Here is a 25236-nt window from a genome sequence, read left to right on the forward strand (position 1 = left end):
TGTGTGACTTATGTCAGGTGTAGGGTGGCCTATTTTATGGAGGACTGCCTTGCACTTGGAAGGCTGATTCATCTTCACTCCTGGGAAGATGGTTTTAGCAGATATTTGGGGGAGATTACTGAATTTGAAGGTGACTTCTATTTTTGAAGGGTTGTTAAAAATCGAACCTTTGAATAAATATTGTCAGGGTGAATTTTAACATGGATCCTTCCTGTTCAACAAAGAACATCCATTGTAATGCTTGTGGCAGATCAGAAGACTCATGCTGTGACTCAGATGTCGAGCAGTGCACACTTTGCATATAACATACATTATACTGACACTGAAATGAATGAAGCTGGATTACAGCAAGGACACTGAAGGTGTTTTATGTGGTTCATAGAGGGCGAGATCAGTCCGCAAAGTAAGGCTCACTTTACTTAGCCCAAAAGCAAATGTACAAACAATTTAGGTTGCAAAACATGTACATAAGCAGGACAATCAGTGCAGGATTAAACCCTGTGGCGGCCCCTAGGCAGTAGAAATCTTAGGGGGCCCTTTGCAAATTATCTCCTAATATGTGTTTTGATCCATTGTCGTAGGACCCCTAAAAGGTGTGGGAGAAGAAGAAGAAGAGAAGAGTTTGGATTTGATATCCTGCCTTTCACTCCCTTTAAGGAGTCTCAAAGTGGCTAACATTCTCCTCTCCCTTCCTCCCCCACAACAAACACTCTGTGAGGTGAGTGGGGCTGAGAGACTTCAAAGAAGTGTGACTGGCCCAAGGTCACCTAGCAGCTGCATGTGGAGGAGCGGAGACGCGAACCCAGTTCCCCAGATTACGAGACTACCGCTCTTAACCACTACACCACACTGGCTCCTAGAGCCATAGGTAACTCTGCTTATTTGGTAATCCGGCACTGAGGACAATCCACTGGGAGTTTCTCTTGCTTGAGTTCCACTGCAACGAATGGGAACTGTGCTAGAACATTACTGCCTCCTTCCTCATCTCCCATTCATTTCAGCTGGAACTGTGCAGGGAAACCATCGCTGTGTCCACCATTACCTCATACCTTCCAACATTTCTCCAATGAAAATAGGGACATCCTAAGGAAAAGCGGGACATTCTGGGATCAAATCAGAAACCGGAACGGCTTCTCTAAATATGGGACTGTCCCTGGAAGATAGGGACCCTTGGAGGATCTGTCACCTAGAATGGATTGTCCCACATCAGATTCACTGAACTACTGGCCTGTTGTGCTCATATTGTCCACACCAGTTTTAAGTAATAGGTAAAATATCTTCTTGATATTAGGGTAATGTTTCAAGGAGCCTAGAAGCCAAAGAGGGCCACCTAAATGAACAAATCTGACTTCCAAAGGCTTAATTAATTCAACTCAGTACTGTTATCGTTGGTAATATGGCTTGCTCAGAAGACAAAAATTTTTTTTCTTTCCAGTAGCACCTTAAAGACCAACTAAGTTAGTTCTTGGTATGAGCTTTCGTGTGCATGCACACTTCTTCAGATACTCAGAAGAGTAAGGCTGAGTTCTTATCATCTCAGAGTTGTTTACCCAGGGACTCTGCATAGATGAACAAGGAAATTCCAGAGTGTGTTCAGCCACTCTATCCCCACTTTTTATTAACTTGTGAAAGGAGAACTTGCTCTGTCACAGGACACACTCCCCAAGCCAAAGGAGAACCTGTGGGCTTTCTGAATATATCTGACTGGCCATTGCAAACACTCCAACATCCTGAGTCCCAAAAACAGGGACGCACGACTTCCTGCCTGTATTCCCACATGTGTCACATGACCCACGTGAGATCACAGAGCCCAAAAGACACGCTTTTTCAGAGCTGTGCTTACATGTTGCCCAAAAACACACATTTGGGGGCAACACACGAGATCATAGAATCATAGAATCTTAGAGTTGGAAGGGACCCCAAGGGTCATCTAATCCAACCCCCTGTAATGTAGGAATCTCGGCTAAAGCATCCATGACAAATGGCCATCCAACCTCTGCTTACAACCTCCAAGGAAGGAGAGTCCACAATCTCCTGAGGGAGTCTCTTCCACTGCTGAACAGCTCTTACTGTCAGAACGTTTTTTTTCAAATGTTTAGTCGGAATCTCCTTTCTTGCAGCTTGAAGACATTGGTTCAAGTCCTACCCTCCAGAGCAGGAGAAAACAAGCATGTTCCCTCTTCCATGTGACAGCCTTTAGATATTTGAAGAGGGCTATCATATCTCCTCTCAGTCTCCTATTTTCCAGGCTAAACATACCCAGCTCCTTCAAGCGCTCCTTGTAAGGCTTGGTTTCCAGACCCTTGATCATCTTGGTTGCCCTCCTCTGTACACATTCCAGCTTGTCAACATCCTTCTTAGATTGTGGTGCCCAGAATTGGACACAGTATTCCAAGTGTGGTCTGACTATTACTTCCCTTGATCTGGACAGTATAATTCTGTTGAGGCAGCCTAGAATAGTGTTAGCTTTCTTTGCTGCTGCATCACACTGTTGATTCATGTTAAGTTTGTGGTCCACCAAGACACCAAAATCACAGCCCCGGAAAAAGCACCGGGGGGGGAGGGGGGGAGATCAACACGAAATCGCGTGAGATCTCAGCACCCAACATGGCCTTGCTTACTTTTGGATGAAACTCTAACCCTTCTGTTGTTAGGTGTGGGAAGGGTGTGGCTTTGATGCTACTTTTTAAGTACTTTGAAGGAAAACAATGATCTTAGAAGAGAACAATAGACATCCAGTCATTCAGTTTGATGTACAACAAGCACTTCATGAGTGACATGTTCCCAAACTGGAAAAGATGAAAGAAAGGTGCTACAGGCTGATTTAAATGTCATCATGTGTATGTATGTACAGCTTGTGTATATATAAAACACACACACACACACACACACACACACACACACACACACACACACCCAGCTGGTTTCAAGGGATGAGAGGGGGGAAATGTCCTCCCCTGTCCTCTCTGAAATGTAATTATTACTGCTGGGCCAAATGCCTAAGGCCCGGGGGCCAGATGCGGCCCAATTGCCTTCTCAATCTGGCCCGCGGACAGTCCAGGAATCAGCGTGTTTTTACATGAGTAGAATGTGTCCTTTTATTCAAAATGCATCTCTGGGTTATTTGTGGGGCATAACAATTCATTCATCCCCCCCCAAAATATAGTCTGGCCCAAGGGATGGTGGACCGGCCCATGGCTGAAAAAGGTTGTTGACCCCTGATAGAAGCACAATGCAAGAGAAATGTAACAGATGAAATATATATTACCAAGGAATGCTGTGCAGGACCAGGATGCTTGGCTGTGTAGGTGCAGACCCATGCAGAATTTGTCTGAGTCCCGAGGTGGGAGTCCCCAGTCGGTTTGGAGGCACAAGGCATTCTTGGCATGACAGTCTAAATCCAGAAGGCCCCTGCCTTTGACCCCAAGGTGCCCCTCGGAGGTCTGGGGCGAGTGTACCCAGCTGACCCCTACACCCAACTGTGTAGATGTCTGTTCCAATATCATTCTCCCAGTGCCTGCCGAAAGCAATTGTGATGAGGAAAGTAATCAAAACCTGAAATAGTGGCCAAGATGATATACTATATATTGATCTGGTATAGATATATTCCTAAATGATATACTATATATTCCTAAATGTAAAATGATTAATCCATGCCTGATTAGTTCTACGCTGCCACAAAAAGCAGTGCTGATGCATAGTTTCCATATCTTCTCTTCCCAGCCATCGAAGAACAAACCATCTATTTTTGCTGACCTGTAATTTCTGTAAAATAACCTCCATGCCTCCTCGTTATGAGGACAGGGACGCCTTGGTCAGAGGTGCTTCATCGACACACCTGAGCCCAGAAGAATAAAGGTATTATATTAGAAAGCTGCCCCGGATTATTATTATTTTTTAATGACACGCTTTGCATTGTAATACATGGGATATAGGCTCCATCCATTTCAAAAGGGCCTTCCATTTCTGGGGATATTTCATAGAATAAATGTGAAACATGACGGCAGCACGAATGCTACAAATGTGAACAAGGCCCACAAAACAAACTGCTTTTGGTTTTTATGAAATCTCTTTCATATTTTCAAAGCTTTTCAACATTGAAAGCGGAAATAGTGCATGAGAATACTGCTGCTGCTGCTGCTGACAACAACAACATTATTTTTGTTACTGTTTTTATTTTGTGTTAGCAAAAGTTATGTACCTGTCACATTGACCTAAGCAAGATTTTTGGAGGGAACTGGACTATCCAAAATCTGAATATACCAACTGGCCCTGTTCCACCATAAATTAATTGCCATGTGCATATTTTAAGGTTCCGTGCTTTCACCTCCAGTTTCCACATGGGACACCCATCACTCAAGCTGAAATGTGATATAGGCATGAGACAACATTCTTCCCATTGACTCCTGCCCCTCCTTCACCCTTTCCCCCAGGACTGCCCAGTCAGACTGAGGGAGGGAACTTATATTGTTACAGCTGCAATAAATCATGAATTCACCTACTCTTTTGCGGTGTCTCTTCCATCCAGCCATGGCCTGGCTATATCTCTCCCCCCCCTCCAGGTATCCCTTTCCTTCAGGGGACCTCAAAAATGAGACTTTCTGCAATAAGGAAAATGACAGGGAAATGCACTGGGAAGAGTGAGATAACAACTGAGCGACACATGCTGTATAATCTCACCTCAGCAAATAGGGACGACTGCTTAGAAGCCAGGCTCTGTTATGGGAAGGGAACCTGAATTTGCTAGTAGGCCACCGAGTCCTACACCAAAATAGGGACACTCTGAAAGCATCCATGGGGAACGCAATTGCTCAGCTGATCCCTGCAGAAAGCAGGTATGAACTCATCCTCCATGATCTGATAATCATGATGTCAGGTGATTGCCAGGTGGGTTGTCCCATCTACCTGTCAAAGATGACCCATGGAAATGGGAACAGATAACTATCCAGCCTACCAGGCCAGAAACAGACATTGTAAAACTAAAGGTTTAGTTGCAAAGCCATGAGGTCCTTCAAAGGAGATGTTAAGAACAAGCTATGTGGCCAGCAGAATTAAATGGTGTGGCTCTTGCTAGACTGCACCACTTCAAGTTGCTGGTGCATGAATCACATCACTGAATGCTTCCCCGCGGGGTGGAGAAATTAGAAATGTAGAACATCAGACAGAAGGATTCAAATTTAGACTTGCTTCTGCCTGATATGCTGGTTTCCTATGTATAGGCAGGTGTATTTTGTGGCAACCCACCATCCACAGTGTCAAGCATAAACTGTAACTCATGATATTACTGTTTGTGTAGCTCCACTCTTAGTGGGTATGACAACATCTACTTTTTCTCTCTTCACAGATCCGAAATATATACAAGGTGTAAGAATGGGAAAGAAGACTCTGAGATAGATAATGCTGCTTAGCTTATTTATTGATAAATCCAATCAAGATGACGCAATGTTTTCTTCAGCTACTAAAGCAGAAAATGCAAGGAGGAAACAGTGGGTGGCTTTGTGGTGATGCTAAAAGGTGAGCAAGGCATGAACTGAAGGTGACATTCTTTAGTGGATGTTCTTTAGACATTCCTAGCTCCATAGCATGGTCCATATCTAATCAGGGAGAGCCTTCCACGACTTTTGCTGGTGAGAGAAAGACAAAGAAGAGTGTGAGGATCCACAAGATGCAAAATTATTAAACAGAAGAAATGTACCAGTGAGTAGGATCAACTGAAAAAGAGAGGTCACTTGAAATTGGCAACCATAGGGTGGCCTCCAACTGGACAGGTCTACTAGTATAAGGACTTTGGAGCTGTGCAATGAAACTTCACCATATCCTCTCCCCCTACACCATGCACAACTCCTAAATATGTTCAGGTGGGAGAAGGGAATGAGAAATTCCACTGTGTAGCCCCAAGTGTTTGTTTAGCCCAACTGCTTACCGCCCTAAGTTACATTTCCTGTTGGTGACAACACTGGATGAAATTGCTTCATTCTCCAAGTTTCATGTTACAAAATTATTTGGATTGCATCTGGCGGTTGTTTCGTTCAGGCAAGGACTTCCACTTGTGCCATGGAACTTCCCTTTCCTCTCCTTGTGCCCTCCCACCCACTCCAAATTTGGTTTAGAGGGTTGGAGGAACCCCTACAACAGGTGTGGGGTTCCTCATGCCAGAGTGGGGGAGAGAGGAGAGAGGGGAAGATCCACTACACAAGCAGAAAACTTGCACGAACATTGGATCCAGCCCTTTGTAAGGCAGCGTTTCTCTTAAATAGGCTACAAATCCTGCACATCCTTTTCAGATTGTTCATCATGGGAAATCTGTACTCACACAAAGGCATTGCAGAAGAAGCACTTATTGCTGTATGTCTGGCCATCAGAACCACACATTTGTTGCAACTCCAGGGTGCAGAAGTTTCTCGGATAGCCTTGGCAATCAACCTGCAGAGAGCGAGAGAGCAATAGCACCTTTTCAAGCTTCCTTGCCCACTTAGCATTAAGCTACACAATGACTTCTTTGAGTGTTATAAATATAAGCACATACATAAATACAGAGTGAGTGAATAGCCATGATCATTCGCCAAGCATTGTTATGCTGTGCCTTACCATTCTGCCAAGAGAGAAGGAGAATTTCAGGTGCAGATGTATGATAAACATATAGTAAGGTAGTCCTCCTTGTTTTCAAAAAGCGAGGGATGTTCTCAGGCTTACTTGCAAAGCCAACTCAATGTAATTTTTAATGTTGAAACTAAAGAAATAAATGTGACCATACCTATATACCCACACAGATGCACACCCTGACTAGTTTAAAGCCATCAAGCCAAATACTTATCTTTTATTTCCCATCAGAGGATATGTATAATATATAACTGTGCTCTGTTACAGCTTAAGCTAGTGTTTGGTTTTATTATAATTTTTAAATTGTTTCATTGTTCCATGATTTTTTTGCCTTGTTTTATAAGCACTGCTCAGAGATGCAAACAATTAGGAGCTGTATAAATGCCTTAAGTAAAAGGAAATAAATGAATAAACTTTACATTGTTCGTTTTATTTATCTGTATCTATTTTTTGTTTATCTGTTTCCAGGGATTGAGGGGGTCTGTTAATTTCAGTCCTCTCTGTTTCTGCTTTCCAATCTTAAAATCAGTTCTTCAGTTATTTCTGCTACAATTCATGAGTTTTCTCTCTCTTTATGTTCTCCTGGAAGTTTATTACAATTTTGAGGCAGGTTTATTCCAATCATTTTTAATTTTTTTTACTATTGTACACGTTTTTGCAAGCACTTTCCCTCGGTATAATTTGTTTTTTGTATGTTATTTCATTATTTATTCATTACATTTAGACCCCACCTTTTTGCCCCAAAGAGCTCAAGTTCTTCCCCCCTCATTTTAGCCTCACAACAACCAAGGTCACCCTGTAAGCTTCATGGCTGAGCACAGAATTGAATTCTGGTCTCCCAGATAGTAGTCCAACACTCTAAGCACTACACCACACTGGCTCTCATATATTATTTTTTAAGCACACTTTCCTTTTAATATATACATTTTTGTAAATGTCTGTTGGCTGGAGGAATGCAGTGCAAAATTTGGATATTGTATTTTTATGTTTATAACACGCTCCCGTGTATAAGACAAGCCCTATTTTGGGGGACTCAAAATTAAGAAAGTGGGGGGAGATTGCCCAAAGTTGTTGACATTTTTTGGGGAAGGATTGCCCATAGTTGTTGAGCTTTTTTTTAGGTGGGATTGCCGAAAATAGCTCACCCGCATGACCTACACTGCCACTCACACATGTCGCAAAAGCCACCTATTGTCTGTCACCTTGCTGGCAGAAGCCACCGATTGCCCGCCCAATTGCCACAGCGACAGCCAATCAACACCAGCCCTTGCCACAGCCACCAATAACATACCATTGACAATCTCCGGCTCGTGGCAGCAACCAATCCTACGCCCCCCCATGCACTATCCATGTATAAGACGACCCACAATTCCTAACATACTTTTTACATGGAAAAATACGGTATTTGAGAATTTTGAATAATAGCTTTGCTTCAGTTCCCACATTGCATCAGAAAGTGCAATGTGACAGTTTTGCCTTTAAATGCAAACTGAATAGAATTTCTCCCCATCTCTGCTCCCGCGTGATACCAACATTGCCACAGCTTAGCTGGATGGGGCAGGGGGATAAGGACCAGCTCACCCATGAGTCAAGCCAAGGTGACCACCTCAGGGGGCAGGTTCCACAGGGGCTGCAGATCCAGCCTCCAAGGAACCTGCAAGGAACAAACCACCCACCGCTGCTGTGGCAACAACAGCTGTGTGCAGGTAGTTGAAGCCGTTTCCAGGGTGTGTCTGCTGTCATGAGAGCTGGGTGCAGGGTAGGGATCCCAAAGGTGGACAAACTGCCCCAGAAGCAGCACAATGTGTCCTACCCCTTTCCCCCAAAAAGCTCAACAACTTTGGGAAGCTCAACCAGTTCCCCCAACTTTTTGCCCGGGCTTTTACTTCTTGAAATATGGCAACCCCACTTACACCCCATACTATGCAGTAGTGCATCATGGACACAGCCAGGATTTATGTTAGTGGCCGCAGGCTTTATGAGCCTCTTGAGCTTGCCGATCAGAAGGTCAGTGTTTCAAATCCCTGTGACGGGGTGAGCTCCCGTTTCTCTGTCCCAGCTCCTGCCAACCTAGCAGTTTGAAAGCACACCAGTGCTCTCTGGTTTCTGTCACAGTGCTTCATTGCGCCAGAAGTGGTTTAGTCATGCTGGCCACATGACTTGGAAAGCTGTCTGTGGACAAACACCAGCTCCCTCAGCCTGAAAGTGAGATGAGCGCCACAACCCTATACTGTAGTTGCCTTTGACGGGACTTAACCGTCCAGGGGTCCTTTACCCTTTACCTTTTTACCTATGTTAGTGAGGGGAGAACAAGCTATCTGCGATGTGATTGGTTGGTAAGTTAGATATTTTTATTTATTTACTTGATTTAGGGGGTGGATAGCTGCCCTCTCCTGTCCCGTCTTGGCTACACCCATGGAGTGCATAGCTATTATAGCTAGTAGCCATTGGGAGCTTTATCCTTCATGAATTTTATTTAATGCTCTTGTAAAAACACCTATGCTGGTGGCTATAACTATCATTTGTTGGATTCAGTTCCATAGTTCAACCACTGAAGAAGCCCTTTCTTTTGTCTCTCCTGAATCTTCAAAAATTCAGCTTCACTGTATGCCCCAAATTCTAGTGTTATAGCGGGAAAACATTGATCTATTCACTTCTCCCATGCCCTGCGTTATTTGATACACCTCTGTCATGTGCCCTCTTTCTCACCATTTTTCCAAACTAAAACGTTCCATATATTGTATCCTTTGCTCATAGTAGAGTTGTTCCGACTGCTTTTGAGCCACAATTCTTACTTAATGCATTTCATTCCCATTTCTAAGCGAATTATTTATCCCTGTTCCATTCAGGAGCACATTTCCTTCATGGAAATGAATATGCTGATGAGACAGGACCAGAACTTTACATTTGCCCCCTGTAAACCTCTTGGATTCAACAGCACACCAGTGCAAGAATTAGTTTAATCCTAAACTTTGTTTTCATTGTTCTTTACTTACTATTACGTGCTTTAATTCTCCTCTACAGCTACACGATATTGATTGTGTAATCAGAAGAAATAGCTGGCTCTTACCTGCAGTTGGGGTCTTCTTGCTTCAGCGACAGTATCTAGAACCAAAACAACAATTTTAAAAGCTTCAAAGCCAAGCCACCTGTTGAACAGCAGTCCATTGGGGGGACATTTTATTCACCTCTGAAAAATGAGGTGCATTTTCTCTTACCTTTCCTTTACTATTTTGACATGGAATATGCCAAATAACATAACTGATTAATAGTTGAAGTGAAAATGAGCAAATAAATTAAGATTCATTATCTGGTTGACAACACAAATGAAAGCTTTCCCCCCATAAATTTGTTCAGATCCGATCGGTTTGCAACACAATCCTGTCAAACTTCCTCTTGTTGATGCTTAGAACTCCACATAAGTTCTGTTTTTGTGTGTTATGGCAACCCTGTAGAGGCCACCAAAAATGTGTGTGTGGTGGCTCCTGGGGTCCTTAATGTTTGCAAGCTATTCATCATGTGGATTGGCATGGAGAGTACCAGGTAACAGTGCCAGGTACCCCCAGGAATTTGCTGTGCTGTCATTGAGCCTCTCCATGTGGCAGAGTAAATTCTACATGTTAAGCATTTGTATTCCCTGTGGCTCTTACATCCAGCTCATGGAATCATGGAATAGGCGTGTGTCCCTTTCTGAGATGTGAGTGTATAATGCGACACAAATTTCAAGAGGAAAGTCTCTCTAAAAGGTACCTTGGCAGTACGATAGGTGACTCACCTGAGTACAGGAAGAAGAGTGTCAGAACGAGAAGCAGAAAACCCAATGTCTTCATGATGCGTCTTGATCTCGCACCTCCAAGCAGACTTTTCTCAGATTCCACTGGCAGAGGAAAGATCGAATATGAGGTCTCTCTATATCCCCTTTCCAAACAATATCTACATGTGGAAATTTGATACTGCTGTGGGCAGGTGGAGCAAATTCAAAGGTTTCTTATCGGTGAAGGGGCAACTAGCTTTTTATCAGAGAGCAAGTAAATTGATCTCGTTGCCTTGGCCGTATGCCACAGCAAAGAACAGCATATACATAAAAGGGCTTGCTAACAAATTACATATAAGGATTGCATGCACAAAAGAAGCAGTCAATAAAAAGAATGCTCAATAAAATTCTTAGTTGTATTTCTGGCAACCTTCCCTATAAAGGCCCAGATAAGAGATAAGACCAATGCCAATTCTCTCCAAAAGCAAATAGAGCCCTTCCCCACCCCCTCATTATTCTCCTTTCAATGTTGGCAAGCACAAACTGTTTTGCTGTTGCTTCAGCCTGCGGTCTCATTAAACTGAAGAGTGAGCCAGGCATTTGGATTGCAGTTCCATAGAAACGTAACAATGAAACAGAAAGTTATGGGGAGGGAGCCTCTTCAACCTCAAAACCCCATCGAATTAACAGTCCTGTGCAGATGGCAAAACTTTATAGAAATGCAGGGGCTGGAAGGGAATTGGAATCATAGACTCTTCTGGTATAGAACGGGGCAGTGCTTTTTTCTGGGGGGGACGCAGGGGTACGCATACCCCTAAACATTTTGCGAATCTTTGAACTTTTGTCCATTTGCTGTATTTATCTTTCCCAATTTGAACTATAAAATGGTGGTTTTCTTGAGTCAAAATGAGAGTACCCCTAAACATTTTTTTAAGAAAAAAAGCACCGGAATTGGGTATAGAATCCACTGGCTTTGGGGCAGCTACATTGTTCCTCCCCCCCTCCAAATCTGGCTCCAGCCCGACCCACCCCTGGCATGCAGCACCCAGAAGGTTCCCCCATTCCTCATCTACCACTGTAGTTGCATCCCTGAGTCACCTAACTTTTATGAGATGGGAGGGAAAAATCAGTTTGCTTTCTCTTCACCGTGGATAATTTTTGTTCTATCCTATTGCTCCTAGGTTATCGTGTCCCATGCAGCTTCAGCTAGAAAATGTGACTGTAAAATGAATAGGGCCCTCTGAACAACTCTTCGCAATCTGAACAAACTACATTTCCAGGATTGTTTGGGGGAAGCCATGACTGTGAAAGTGGTATAGGTAAAGGTAAAGGGACCCCTGACCATTAGGTCCAGTCGTGACCGACTCTGGGGTTGCGGCGCTCATCTCGCTTTATTGACTGAGGGAGCCGGCATACAGCTTCCGGGTCATGTGGCCAGCATGACTAAGCCGCTTCTGGTGAACCAGAGCAGCACACGGAAACGCCGTTTACCTTCCAGCCAGAGCGGTACCTATTTATCTACTTGCACTGGTATGTTTTTGAACTGTTAAGTTGGCAGGAGCTGGGACCGAGCAATGGGAGCTCACCCCGTCGTGGGGATTCAAACCGCCGACCTGATCAGCAAGCCCTAGGTTCTGTGGTTTAACCCACAGCGCCACCCGCGTCCCAGGTGAAAGTGGTATAATGCTGCTTTAAATGTATTGTCCAGATGTGGCCAAAATCAGTGCCAGATCCAGTTGTTTTGTGTTCAGGGGGGGTGCTTGGTCAAGATGCCATCAGTAGGCCTCAACACCCCCCCCCCCGTTTCCTAATTGCTGTCCCTGTTCTCCATTTCTTCCCCACTTGCTTGCCCTCTCTTCCTCTGGGCCCAATTGGTGCTGCCACCTAGAGGGAGAAGGCAAGGCAAGCAGAGACTGCTGCTCCTTCTGCTGCCATTGCTTGTTTGCAAGGAGGGGACAGGTGTAGAGGCAGCAACAAGTGAAGGGGAGGAGCTCCATTTTGGTTGCCTTTTTTGCCACCTTTCCCAACTCTACGTCCTTGAAGTGTTGTGACGGATTTTACACAAAGCATTGCTTGGATCTAGACCCGTGGTTCCCCTCAGAGGGGCAATTTGATTTTTAAGGGGGGCAATTCGAGAATGCCAGCTTAGGGTGCAGCAGCAATGAAATAGGCACTTGCAATTCTAGGGTTTATTAGGAAAGGGGCTGAAAATAAAATAGCCAGCATCAAATTGCCTTTGACTGGATTTATGGTCCCCTGAAACCAATGAAAACAGTGAGCAGTGACTTAAGTTCTATTCACGTAAATGGGAACTAAATCTAGCCAACTTAGTCTAGATCTGTGGTTCCCAACCTTTTTTTGGCCATGCCCCACCTAAGCATCTCTAAAATCCTGACCCCGCCCCCCTGGTGACATATAATTCTTATTATTCAAAAAGTGAACTATTCACATGGCCTAAAAGGCCATTAACTGTTAATAACTCATTATCATCAAGCTAAGTATTGAAACCTTTTTGCTAATATTAACGATGGCATCGCACCCGTTTGAGCATATGACAATGGAATGTTAATTTATCCCTTCCCTTCTTTGGTATCATCAAATGCTTACCCCATGGGGAGGAAAAATTGTTATGGGACATGCTATGCTTGAGATGCACTTACTCATACATTGTTTGGGGAAGTTACTGTTAGTAACTGAATTACAGGAAGCTCATGTTTTACATGGCAAACATTTCACATGGCAAACATTAATGTAATGAAACCCAGCACAGAATGCCACAGATGATTATTATTAATAAGAATATCAATAGTACAGCAGGGGGAACAGTTCAAGTTACCATTTATAGTTGTATTTCCCCCCAGGAGCACCAAAGGAGCACCAGAAAAGGTACAAGGTTTTATATTAACGTCTCTTGACAATAGCCCTCAGATGTCACTTAGGCTTCGACAGGATGACCTCTTCAAAGAACTTCCCTGCTGAGCAGGGCTCTGAAGCTGCACCTCGATTTAAGCATGTGATTTTCTCTCTTCATTTGAGTGCAACTGAAGAGTACTGAAGAGGTTATGTGCAATAATTCTGGAAGCAGTCTCCGGTGGAAACTAGGGCAAGACAGGGGCAAGATTCACATGGAAGCAGTTGTCATGTATCATGAGGATTTGAGACCCATCGGCTACTCTCAGCTGGTTTAGCAGGTCAGTGTGGCCACTGTCATATGCTGACAGCTTCTAGGAGCCACAAGTGAGAGCTGAGTGCAAGACGGGGACCAAAGGTGGACAAACTATCTCAGAAGGAGCACGGCCTGTTCCCCATCAGAGGTACTACCCTCCTCTGACACCGCATAGACTGCCACAGATATACTACCATATGCTACCAGTAATAGCCACTAGATGGCCCCCCTGCAATATTTATTGTATAATCAGTTCAGGCAGAGCAAACTTCTGTAAACCTCAATTACTGTTACAGCTTTTGCTTCTCTCCACTGACTTTGTAAAGCTGGCACATGTGCTACAGTGGGTGAGCAAGGCACTGTTTATCTTGCTAGACTATTGTATGTGGGATATATATATATATATATATATATATATATATATATATATATATGAAAAAAGAGGGGGGGCAGGAGTGGAATGGTAGCACTGTGCTCCCATTGAAGGGTATTGAATATTGTACAAAACTATTGCATATATAAGGATCTCATTAGATCGGATATGTAGCTGTTTCTAAGGAGAATTCCCCAGTGCGTAATAAAGAAAGAGCTGGTGGGGCAGAAAAGCCATCAGAGGTGTGACTTCTAAAGGTGAAAAGCCTGATCAGGATCTGAATAAATGAATAAGCCACATCCTTAGGGCCTTTACCTTGTACATTTTAAACAGTTGTCTTCCTTAGAAGCTTTTAAAAAGGGGAAGTTTAGGTTCTTGGGCTTTTCCCTTCAAGCCTATTGGGATTCTTAGGCTTGATCTTTTTGTCTCTTCACATATTAGAGTACTTCTTGCCTGCGCATATGTTGGCGCATTTATTTTTATCTTTTGCATGATGGTGGTTTTGTATTTATCTATCCATTTACAAGGCACAAGAAACTTCAAGCTGAACCCAGCTGTATCCTAGATACTGTGGGTCTATTCCTCAAAGTAAATATGGTTTGGGGCTGAGTTCAGCTTGAAGTTTCTCATACTGTGCATCTGCCAAGGTTTCATCATCACAGCATAGTTAAATCATCCACAGCAACTTTCTTTTATTAGGGCTTCCATAATAAAAAATGGTCATGTAGAAGAGGGAATTCCACTAGTTGCAGCACATTAGAAAGGTTTGAAGTGAGGGCTTCAAGCCAAACTTCTCATTACATCAAAGTTTGATTTATGGTATTTATATAGCCTGCTGTTCAGCTCAAATGTTTTCCAGGTGCTACACAAACAGTTCATTAAAATGCAAGACAATGGTATCAAACAAAAACCAGAAACCCAACAAAGATAACAAAACAGCAATCTACCAGCAGAATAAACCAATTCTTAAAGCAGCCAACTCTGTAAGGGAGAAATAAGTTTTAACTTGATGCCTAAAAACAGATAAAAGTGGGGAACATCAGTATCTTCAGTGGGAAGGAGTTCCTCAGCTGGGGTACCAGAGCAGAGGCACCCAAAGAAGGGCCTCAGAAGAGGATCTCAGGGGCCGGATGGGTTCGTATGGAAAGAGGTGGTCCTTGAGGTATTGTGGTCCTGAGGTATTTAAGACTTTATAGGTTAAAACCAGTGCTTTAAATTGGGCCTGGAAACCAATTGGTAGCCAGTGCAGTTGGACCAGGATCAGTGTAATATGCTCAAACCACCTTGCTCCAGTGAGCAACCTGTCTGCTAGCTGAAGTTTCCGAACTGTCTTCAGAGGCAGCCCTATGTACAGGGTGAGTCTTTTAAAAGAGGCCCCATGGAACATGTGTACTCTGTATCCACAGGGCCTCTTTTAAAGGACTCACCCTGTATAATGCATTGCAGTAATCTAACCTTGTGGTTACCAGAACATAAACAACAGTAGTTAGGCTATCCCTGTCCAGAAAGGGCTGTGGCTGGGCCCCCAGCCAAAGCTGATGGAAGGCACTCTGAGCCACTGAGGCCACCTGAGCCTCAAGCAACAGCAAAGGACCCAGGAGTACCTCCAAACTACAAACCTACTCCTTCAGAGGAAGTGTAACCCCAGCAAGGGCATGTGATCTCCCACCTATCTGGTCTAGGGAACCACCCACTAACAGTGCCTCAGCTTTATGTGGATTGAGCTTCAGTTTGTTGGCTCTCATCCAGTCCACTACTGAGGCAAGACACTGGTCCAGCAATTCCACTGCTTCACCTGAAGATGTAAAGGAGAAATAGAGCTGAGTGTCATCAGCATATTGCTGATAATGTACTCCGAACCTCTGGATAACCCCACCCAGCGGTTTCATGTAGATGGGGGATAGTGGATAGAATTGAGCCCTGTGGAACCCCACATTGGAGATTCCAGGGGGCTGAAAAGCATTCTCTAAGTAACACCCTCTGGGAATGACCATCCAAGTTGGACTGGAACAACCGCAAAGCGGTGCCACCCACTCCTAGTTTGGAGAATCACACCGGAAGGATATCATGGCTGATGGCATCGAAAGCCACTGAGAGGTTGAGAAAAATTAACAGGCACATGTTCCCTTTGTCTCTCTCTCTGTATGTCATCATACACGGCGACCAAAACAGTTTCAGTGCCAAAACCAGGCCTAAACCCCGATTGAAACGGATCTAGAAAATCAGTTTCCAGAAAATCCGGCAGAGGACACGAGAGGGTGGTCCCCGGCCACGCTGCAGTTTAAATTTCCTATGGCCACGCTTCCTGCCAGTGCTGAATAGACAGTGGGGCCATCCCTTGGTGGGGCCCTGCCCAGCACTGGCAATGCAGCCGGGCAACGACAATGAGGGGGCCACTTTTCACCCCCAGCCGGATCACAGCGGGCCCAATGTCTGGGCGCAACACCGCCCAACAGAAAAATGGACTTCTCTTAAAAGTGCATTTATAGTGAGGTTTGGCAATATGCAGCTGAATTTAAATGTTCCTGATCAGTTGACGGGAAGAGAATTAAATCAAATCAAATCAAATTAGTTAATCAGTTAATCAGTTGACAACACTAATTGAGAAAACAGTTATAAACTGATTCAACCCCTAGCTAAAGAGAAGCCCAATCTGTTGCTTTCAGTGGGATATCCAGCTGTTTGATAGAATAAATTTCACACGGCAAGATGTTCCATTCCGGTTCCCTTTGACTAATTTTATATACAAGCTACGTCTTGTAGAGAGGAGCCTGATGGATCAAGCTAATGGCCCATGTAAGTCCTGCATTGTGTTTTCACAGTGGCCAACCAGGTGCATGTGAGAATCCCCAAAGGAGGACCTGAGTGCAGCAGCAAGCACTCTCCCCTCTTGTGGTTTCCAGCAACTGGTATTCAGAAGCATTGCTGCCTCTGACTTTGGAGGTAGAACATCTAGCCATCACATTGATAGTCTCCTTCATGAATTTGTCTAACCTCCTTTTAAAGCCATCAAGGGTGGTAGCCATCACTGCCTCCTGTGGGAGCAAACAGCCACATGGTGCGATACAGAGGCTTGGGACCAAATCTCTCTACAGCTTATCTCCCAGTTTATGGTTGTGCCTTGCTCGATGGAAGCATTGCTTATGAGAGAGAAAGATAACAGCACAAAGGGAGTAGCATCTTCACTGCCACCCTCTCCTTCCATAGCCCTTTCTATGTACAATAATTGCTTGGGCCTCTTTTCAACTGTTCCTTCTCCTTGGAGACAGAGGTGAGAATCTACAGAGGTGGCAATATACTGGTATTATTGTGGGTGACAGGAGAAAGACTGGACCTTGCGTTTTGAGAGTTTGGAGGCTTCCAAATCTTGGCAGGGCTCCACTCTGCCCTTCAGCGCAGCTTCCCCTGACCCTATGCATGTTTACTCAGCAGTAAGTCCTGTGAAGTAAGGATTCACTCACAAGCAACTCTGCATAGGATTGCAGCCTGACACTTTATCTGAAGTTGGCGCAGGATGGGGAAAGCTCCAGCCTATCCGTGCCATAAGCAGATATTCTGTAGAGAAGCTGGGGCGCTTCTAATAATAATAATAATAATAATAATAATAATAATAATAATAATAAATTTTATTTATATCCCGCCCTCCCCAGCCGAAGCTGGGCTCAGGGCGGCTAACAACAATCAAAATAATCCAACATTCTAAAAACATTCATTATAAAATTAATTAAAATCAAATTAAAATCAAATTGATGGCAACCATTAAGCAAAATTCTGTGCAGATTGCCAGAGGAGGGGGTCAGGCTGCGCCCTGACCAAAGGCCTGGTGGAACAGCTCTGTCTTGCAGGCCCTGCGGAAAGATGTTAGATCCCGCAGGGCCTTGTCTTTTGTGACAGAGCATTCTACCAGATTGGAGCCGCAGCCGAGAAAGCCTTGGCTCTAGTTGAGGCCAGCCTAACCTCTCTGTGGCCTGGGATCTTCAGGATGTTTTTATTTGCAGACCGTAAATTTCTCTGTGGGACATACCAGGAGAGGCGGTCCCGTAGGTACGAGGGTCCTAGGCCGTATAGGGCTTTAAAGGTTAAAACCAGCACCTTAAACCTGATCCTGTACTTATATTCATATGTTCTTATTTTCTCCTTGTGCAGCAAGCAAAATGGCCTCCCCCTCGCCTCCTCTTCTGCACAGCCTAACCTGTCTTGAGAATTTCTCCAATCCTCCAGAGAAAATTAGGGGACAGAGTGGGATGCACAGGTAGGGGAAGCAGAGAGGAAGGGAATCCCATTGCAATAATATTTATTCTTGTGTTAGTGCATGACTGTGGCTGAATACACAGATATATACAGTGGTACCTCGGGTTAAGTATTTAATTCGTTCTGGAGGTCCATTCTTAACCTGAAACTGTTCTTAACCTGAAGCACCACCTTAGCTAATGGGGCCTCCTGCTGCTTCTGCGCTCCCAAAGCATGATTTCTGTTCTTATCCTGAAGCAAAGTTCTTAACCTGAGGTACTATTTCTAGGTTAGCGGAGTCTGTAACCTGAAGCGTCTGTAACCTGAAGCGTATGTAACCCGAGGTACCACTGTATTGTTATATATCAATTTAAATGATTTTTTTGTATTTCTCTCTCATTTCTCTCTGTTTCTTTTTCTCCTTTTCTTCTATTGGAAATCAATAAAAGAGTTTTTAAAAAGTAACATGGCAGGGTGATGGGTTCTAGCTTCAATGTCTAACTAAATCATCTGGCAAAACAAATTTTTTTTTTCTTCCAGTAGCACCTTAAAGACCAACTAAGTTAGTTCTTGGTATGAGCTTTCGTGTGCATGCACACTTCTTTGGTATCTGAATTTTGGTATCTGAAGAAGTGTGCATGCACATGAAAGCTCATACCAAGAACTAACTTAGTTGGTCTTTAAGGTGCTACTGGAAGAAAAAAAATTTTTTGTTTTGACTATGGCAGACCAACACGGCTACCTATCTGTAACTAAATCATCTGGCTACAGGTTTTTTTGTTTTTTAATATACATAAATCAATTGCCTGAAGTCAGAAGTGTTACAGTCCAAAGGGAGTAGATTCTGCTGATTGTTTGACTTAGTTCTTTGATTGTGTGTTATTAGTAACAAACTTTGAGATCTCTCTTTCACCCAAATCACATAATAAATTAAAAAGTAGATAATACAGAAATAAATGTATGGAGAGGTTTATAATGCTGAGCTTATTTATTGATAAATCAAATGAAGATGTTGCAAGATATTCACTGGCTAGCAGAACAGAGCATAAGCAGAGGGAATAATAATGAATTTCTTCCTGAAGATGGCATGAACAGGGTATGATGAGAAATCGACCTTCTTTTGTAGATGTTCTTTAGTCGTCAAATTTTCTGCAGTCTCCAAGGTTCCTCAGTCTAAGACGTCTTCTACTTCGGCTGATGCGGGAAAGACAATGCCAAGAACTCAGGATGAGAATTCAGAAGATGCAAGCTTCATTATTACTCATTAAACATAAATAGTATTGGTGAGAAAGGTAAGTTCATCATTGCTCTATTTCTCGGGGAAGGGAAATGGATGAGAAAGAATCCTGTCCAATAACCTGAAGAGCTAGGGTTAAGTATAATTGCTTGATTCTACATTGACATTTAAAATAACTGCATGTGCATTGCTCAAGACATGGCATTGGAAGCTAAGAAAGAGCAACAGAATGCCTAACATTTAAATGATTAACTGAGAATGTATCTCTGCTACTCATCATGATCACATGGGGTATTCAATTGCAGTTCTCCATTTTAGGTGTGTGAGTTGGTCTTTGTTTTTCTGAAAAAGGGCTGAAGAGATAGGACCACTAATGGGGTCCAGGAGAAAATAGCCTCCAGGCTAATGGAGTCTGTGTGGAGAGAAAGAGCTTTGTTTTCAGCTCTGGGAAAAGTTATTTCATATTTCTAAGATGTTAGGCCTGTGTTGAAACAAGTGCATGATATTATGCGACTATTGGGTGTGTCATTATTGTTTTGTGTCTGGTTTTGGAACAAGTTCTTTTAGCTTCTAAAGAGCAATATTAATAAATACAATAGCCGCTACCCATCAATCTAGACAATACTGAGCTGGATGGACCAGTGGCCTGACTCTGTATAAGTCAGCTTCTTATGTTCATATGTTCTTTCCAGCACCACTGCTTGGTAAAACACCCCCATTTTCCAGCTTTCACTGTTCATCCATGTCAGAAGCTTCTGTAAGAGTATATGTTAAGACTTCTCACCAGAGCAATTCTGAGATCCACATTAGGGAAGCGCCTAGCGTAAGCCTTTCCTACCTTCACAATAACTTTCTTATTACCCCCTAATTTCCTGATGGACCTTTGTGTTATTTTTCTTCTGGGCCAACCTTACTACCTTTTGTGTCATGATAGGCATGGTGGGGCACTTCAACATGATTGCCGTCCTGACAGGGGCATCTCTGCTCCTTGGGGGTGGGGAAAGAGAGTGGTGAGGAGGTTGGTGGACTTGTGAAAGCGTAAAAGAGTCTTGGGAAATGATCCATAATGAATTGGAAAAAAAAAACATTTAAAAGTACTCCCCCCAAAAAACCCAGAGTCCTTTCTGTTGGGGATAATACAGACTAATATTCCCAGGTGTTAAAAAAGGTTATTTATGTATGATACTATTGCGGCCTGTGTTTTGTTAGCCCAAAAAAGGAAAACAAGCAACGTCTCAACCAAAGACGAATGGCAACTTAAGTTGACAGAATATGCACGGCTTGCAGACTTAACATTTCCACCTCATAAGCACAACCTGTACTCACATATACGCATTGCAGAAGGCACACTTGTTGCCATATGACACGCCATCAGAGCCACAGTGGGGATTGAGTTCCAGGGTGCACTGTGGTTTTGGATATCCTCGACAATATGTCTACAGAGAGAGTAAATTTTACAGTATTACCCATTTTCTGGCAAATCTCATGTGGTTGCTTTTACCAGTCAGGTCTTAGTTGCACATCAGGTTTTTCTTGTTTTAAGAAATCACAAACACACCCGCCCCCCAAATGAAGAGTACTGATAAAATGGGACAGGGCTGCAGTCTTATTTTTGCACAAAGCAAATCTGCTGAACTCAAAGGCGACCTGCAAACATTGCAACCAACTATGCTATAACTATGTGGAAGGACTGGCAAGGAGAGAGGCAGTGCAAAAAGCCATCTGTGTAAACTCCAATAAAGTAGAAGTAGAAGAAGAAGAGTTTGGATTTGATATCCCACCTTTCACTCCCCTTAAGGAGTCTCAAAGCAGCTAACATTCTCCTTTCCCTTCCTCCCCCACAACAAACACTCTGTGATGTGTGTGGGGCTGAGAGACTTCAGAGAAGTGTGACTAGCCCAAGGTCACCCAGCAGCTGCATGTGGGGAGCAGGGACGCGAACCCGGTTCACCAGATTACGAGTCTACTGCTCTTAACCACTACACCACACTGGCTTTCATGAAGTAGCCCTCTACTCCATGAATTTGTCTAATCCCTTTCAATGCCATCAAGGGGGGTAGCCATCACTGCCTCCTGTGGGAGTGAGTTCTATAGTTTAACCATGAGCTGCAGGAAAAAGCAATATTACACATCTTGACAGCAAGTTATTTTGATGTTCTGTAATAAGAATAAATGACTGCCACTCACCCGTTCAAAACTTGCTTCAGTGACAACGGCTAGAATGAAAACATTAAAAATGTAAAAATTCCAAAGCAAATCTACATGTTGAATAATAGTCCATTTGAGAACAGTCATTTCTGGGAATGTAAGAGTGAGATGCATTTTATCTTACACTTCCTTTTTGCGTGCCAAGGCCCTGTGACCCACAATTCCCTAGTGGAAAAATAAACACACGGACAGTGGATTTGGGTTTATGGGTTTGAATATGCCACAACTTTATTGGTTACAGATGTGAGTGGTTTGTCTTAGGCATTGGATGAAGACAGACTATATCTCGACTTCTGCCCGTTTGCAGGGAGTCCAACTAAGGGTAAACCACCAAAAGGGGGAGCCCTATGACTTACATAAAATAGGGGCACCCTGAGGGTTTCCTGTTGGGATCGTGGCATGGCCCTAGCTCACGTCCAGGCATTGGACAGAACCCACACCCCTGGATTCCTTTAACAAGATACCCTTAATGCGGAGGGGATGATGGAGGCTACAACCTCCCCTCCAGCCAAACAAAGGCTTACCCAATGCCCGACTTATTTCTCCATTTGAAAACATTTATTTCTAGGAATAGAAAAATGAGATACATTTTATCTTACATTTCCTTTGTTCTCTTAAAAGTTCATTTATAGGAGCTGAATTTAAATGTCCCTGATCAGTTGATGGGAAGAGAATCAAATCAAACTAGCTAATCAGTTGACGATACTAATAAAGAAAACATGTATATACCCATTCAACTCCTAGCTGAACTGAAGCCCATTCTGTTGCTTTCAGTAGGGTGACAGAGCAAATCTCACATGACAAGATATTCTTTCTCGTTCCTACTGACTAATTTCATATAGAAGCTTCCTTGAGAATAGCTACATCTGAACATTCAAAAGAATATGTGAGGGTTTAATTCGTGTGTGTGTGTGTGTGTGTGTGTTTGAGAGATGTGCTTCTCTGTTCCCATGTCCCTGTGTGGGACAACAATGCCTCCTTCTTCCACAAGCTTTCACAAATGAAGCACTGAGGTTTGCAGGGAGATTTTATCAGATTCAGTTGACAACCTAATAAGAGCCTTCATACAGTCTTTGGAACACCTGGACAATTCATGGATTTTGGGTTCCTTTCTGAGATGGAGTATCTAATGGAACATTTGTAGAAAAATCTTTCCCCCAAGGGAACCTTTGTAATGTGAAATATGACTCAGCTGAGCACAAAAAGAGCATCAGAGTAAGGAGGAGAAAGCTGCTTGGCTTCATGATGGGTTTAATTATGTCTTCCTCTTAGTGCTTTTCAAAGCAGTAGATCCTTCTCAGAGTTCACTGGCTGCAGTGAGGTCTGGACTCTCTGCCCTGAATATATAGAAGTCTCTGTGGCCCTGATGATGAAAACTCCCAGTCTCAAGAAATATTTACATGTGGAAATAGGATATTACAAAGGGCTGCAATGTGATGTACCAAGCATAACGGTTCCTTTCCTGTGCAGAACCCAGGCACCTGCAAGAGATATGGTAACCAGTACCTTAGGAAGTAGCATACGAAGTAGCTTGTCTTGACCATAAGCCAAACCCGTGATGAAAATGGACTATAACAACAAATTGCATATCACATAGTATTGGTCCAATTTATTTGTGTCTTCAAACGGTCACCCTGAACCAGGACCTATCTGGCCCTGACTGATCCAGACTTGTTTTTTTACAAATCTCTAGAACAGATCGTGAAGCTGAGGCTCCAATACTTTAGCCACCTCATGAGAAGAGAAGACTCCCTGGAAAAGACCCTGATGTTGGGAAAGATGGAGGGCACAAGGAGAAGGGGATGACAGAGGACGAGATGGTTGGACAGTGTTCTCGAAGCTACCAGCATGAGTTTGACCAAACTGCGGGAGGCAGTGGAAGGCAGAAGTGCCTGGCGTGCTCTGCTCCATGGGGTCACGAAGAGTCGGACACGACTAAACAACTGAACAACAACAAGAAATTTATTCATTTATTTTTATCCATAACATTGTTGCTTTTTGACAGAACAGGGCTTTCCTAACATCTCTCAACACCCTTACTTTACAAGCTATAATTACCAGGATTCTTTTGGGGAAAGTCATGACTGTTTAGAATGGTATAAGAACATAAGAAAAGCCTGCTGGATCAGGCCAATGGCCCATCTAGTCCAGCATTCTGTTTTCACAGTGGCCAGCCAAATTCATGTGAGAATCCCCAAAGGAGGACCTGAGTGCAGCAGTACAATACGATAATCTTTATTGTCATTGTCCCATACAGAACAATGAAATTGAAAAATCTACATAAGACATTCAAAACCCAACAAGCCTGCTATCCCAGCCATCCCAACCTGGTTAGCCCCCTAAAAACTCTGATACCCCATTTTTAAATACAATATACTCCCATACAGACTCCTTACAATGCGTTTAAAACCAAAATCGCATTTGGGTAGAAACTGTTTCTCAGGCGGCTAGTCCTAGTCTTTATAACCCTGTACCTTCTTCCAGAAGGCAGAAGCTGAAAGAAATCATTTCTGGGGTGCGCACTATCCTGCGCTATCTCTGCAGCTTTCTTATGGCACCTGGAAGCATAGATTTGATCCAAGGTGGGAAGAGTGCACCCAATTATTCTCTCTGCAGTCTTTACAACCCTGGACAGCATTGTTTTTCCCCCTGACCGTGCAGCTCCCAAACCACACACACAGACCATAAGTTAATACACTTTCCTCTTGTGGTTTCCAGCAACTGGCATTCAGAAGGGCAGCGGCTGAAGAAGGAACAAAAAGGGTTTTCTTTTGATCCAACAGTTTGATCCAACTTTTAGATTTAGGGGAGCTAGTCTCAAACGTTTGTTGGGGGAGATATAGGTTTATTTGGGGGGATTTATTTGTCCTGTCTTCACGCTTTTTATGATGGAGGACCGCTGTAGTCACCCCCAACGACACCTTCTCAAGATGGAGGGTCAGGGAACAGCTGCAGTCGCCTGTGGTTCCTGCGCAATGTTTGCCATCTTGCCAAAGGTTGCAGGCAGCTTTACATGCAGCAATTGCATGTTGATTGCCCTCTTAAAAGACAAAGTCCAGCAACTGGAGGAACGTGTAGCTACGCTCCAAAGAATTAGAGAGCTGGAGCTCTTCTTGGAAGCAACAGAGCACACCGTCTCCACCAGGGAGGAGACAGGGGACTCCCCAGAGAAGGAGGCTAGTTCACCAACACAGGAGCCAGATATATGGAGAAACGTGACTCAAAGAAGTAGGAGGCCCAGGGTTCGCTCTGATTGTTTAGAAATACGCAATTGCTTTGAGGTCCTTTCCCCTAGCATGGAAGACGAAGAGCAGACTCCATTTGAGGATCTCTCCCTCATTACAGTCGATCAGGTATATGAAGACGAGCAGCAAAGGCAGTCCTCAGGGAATGTGCAGGCGACCTTGGAACGGACAGCTCATGGAAGAACCCCGACCAGACCTAAGAGGAGGCGTGTAGTGGTGATAGGGGATTCCCTACTGAGGGGAACAGAAGCAGTGATCTGTGGGCCTGACAAGATGTCTCGGGAAGTGTGCTGTCTCCCCGGGGCTAAGATCCAAGATGTAACTGAACGACTGCAAGGAATCATAAAACCCACTGACAAATACCCCTTCCTCTTGGTTCATGTGGGAACCAATGACACTGCAAGCAATAGCCTCCAGAAGATC

General features: G+C 43.7%; 2 protein-coding genes across 2 annotated transcripts in view; both read right to left on the bottom strand.

The window, feature by feature from the left end:
• Positions 1 to 5415: 5415 nt before the first annotated feature.
• LOC128408025 (ovomucoid-like) lies at positions 5416 to 10550 on the bottom strand. Its single transcript, XM_053377142.1, has 4 exons — positions 10376 to 10550; positions 9671 to 9705; positions 6314 to 6423; positions 5416 to 5624 (listed from the first exon to the last, which is right to left on the bottom strand). The coding sequence occupies exons 1-4, from the start codon at positions 10428 to 10430 to the stop codon at positions 5561 to 5563; spliced, it is 264 nt and encodes an 87-aa protein (XP_053233117.1). The 5' UTR covers positions 10431 to 10550; the 3' UTR covers positions 5416 to 5560.
• An 8530-nt stretch (positions 10551 to 19080) lies between these two features.
• The window catches only part of LOC128408026 (ovomucoid-like), a 31937-nt gene continuing 25781 nt past the window's right edge, over positions 19081 to 25236 (bottom strand). Inside the window, exons 2-4 of the mRNA XM_053377143.1 lie at positions 21548 to 21576; positions 20687 to 20796; positions 19081 to 19317 (exon numbers count right to left, since the gene is read on the bottom strand). Of these exons, the coding sequence (XP_053233118.1) occupies positions 19257 to 19317; positions 20687 to 20796; positions 21548 to 21576 (200 nt within the window). The 3' untranslated portion in view covers positions 19081 to 19256. The remainder of the gene's footprint in view (positions 19318 to 20686; positions 20797 to 21547; positions 21577 to 25236) is intronic.

Source organism: Podarcis raffonei, chromosome 2 (genome assembly GCF_027172205.1).
Source record: "Podarcis raffonei isolate rPodRaf1 chromosome 2, rPodRaf1.pri, whole genome shotgun sequence".
NCBI lineage: Eukaryota > Metazoa > Chordata > Lepidosauria > Squamata > Lacertidae > Podarcis > Podarcis raffonei.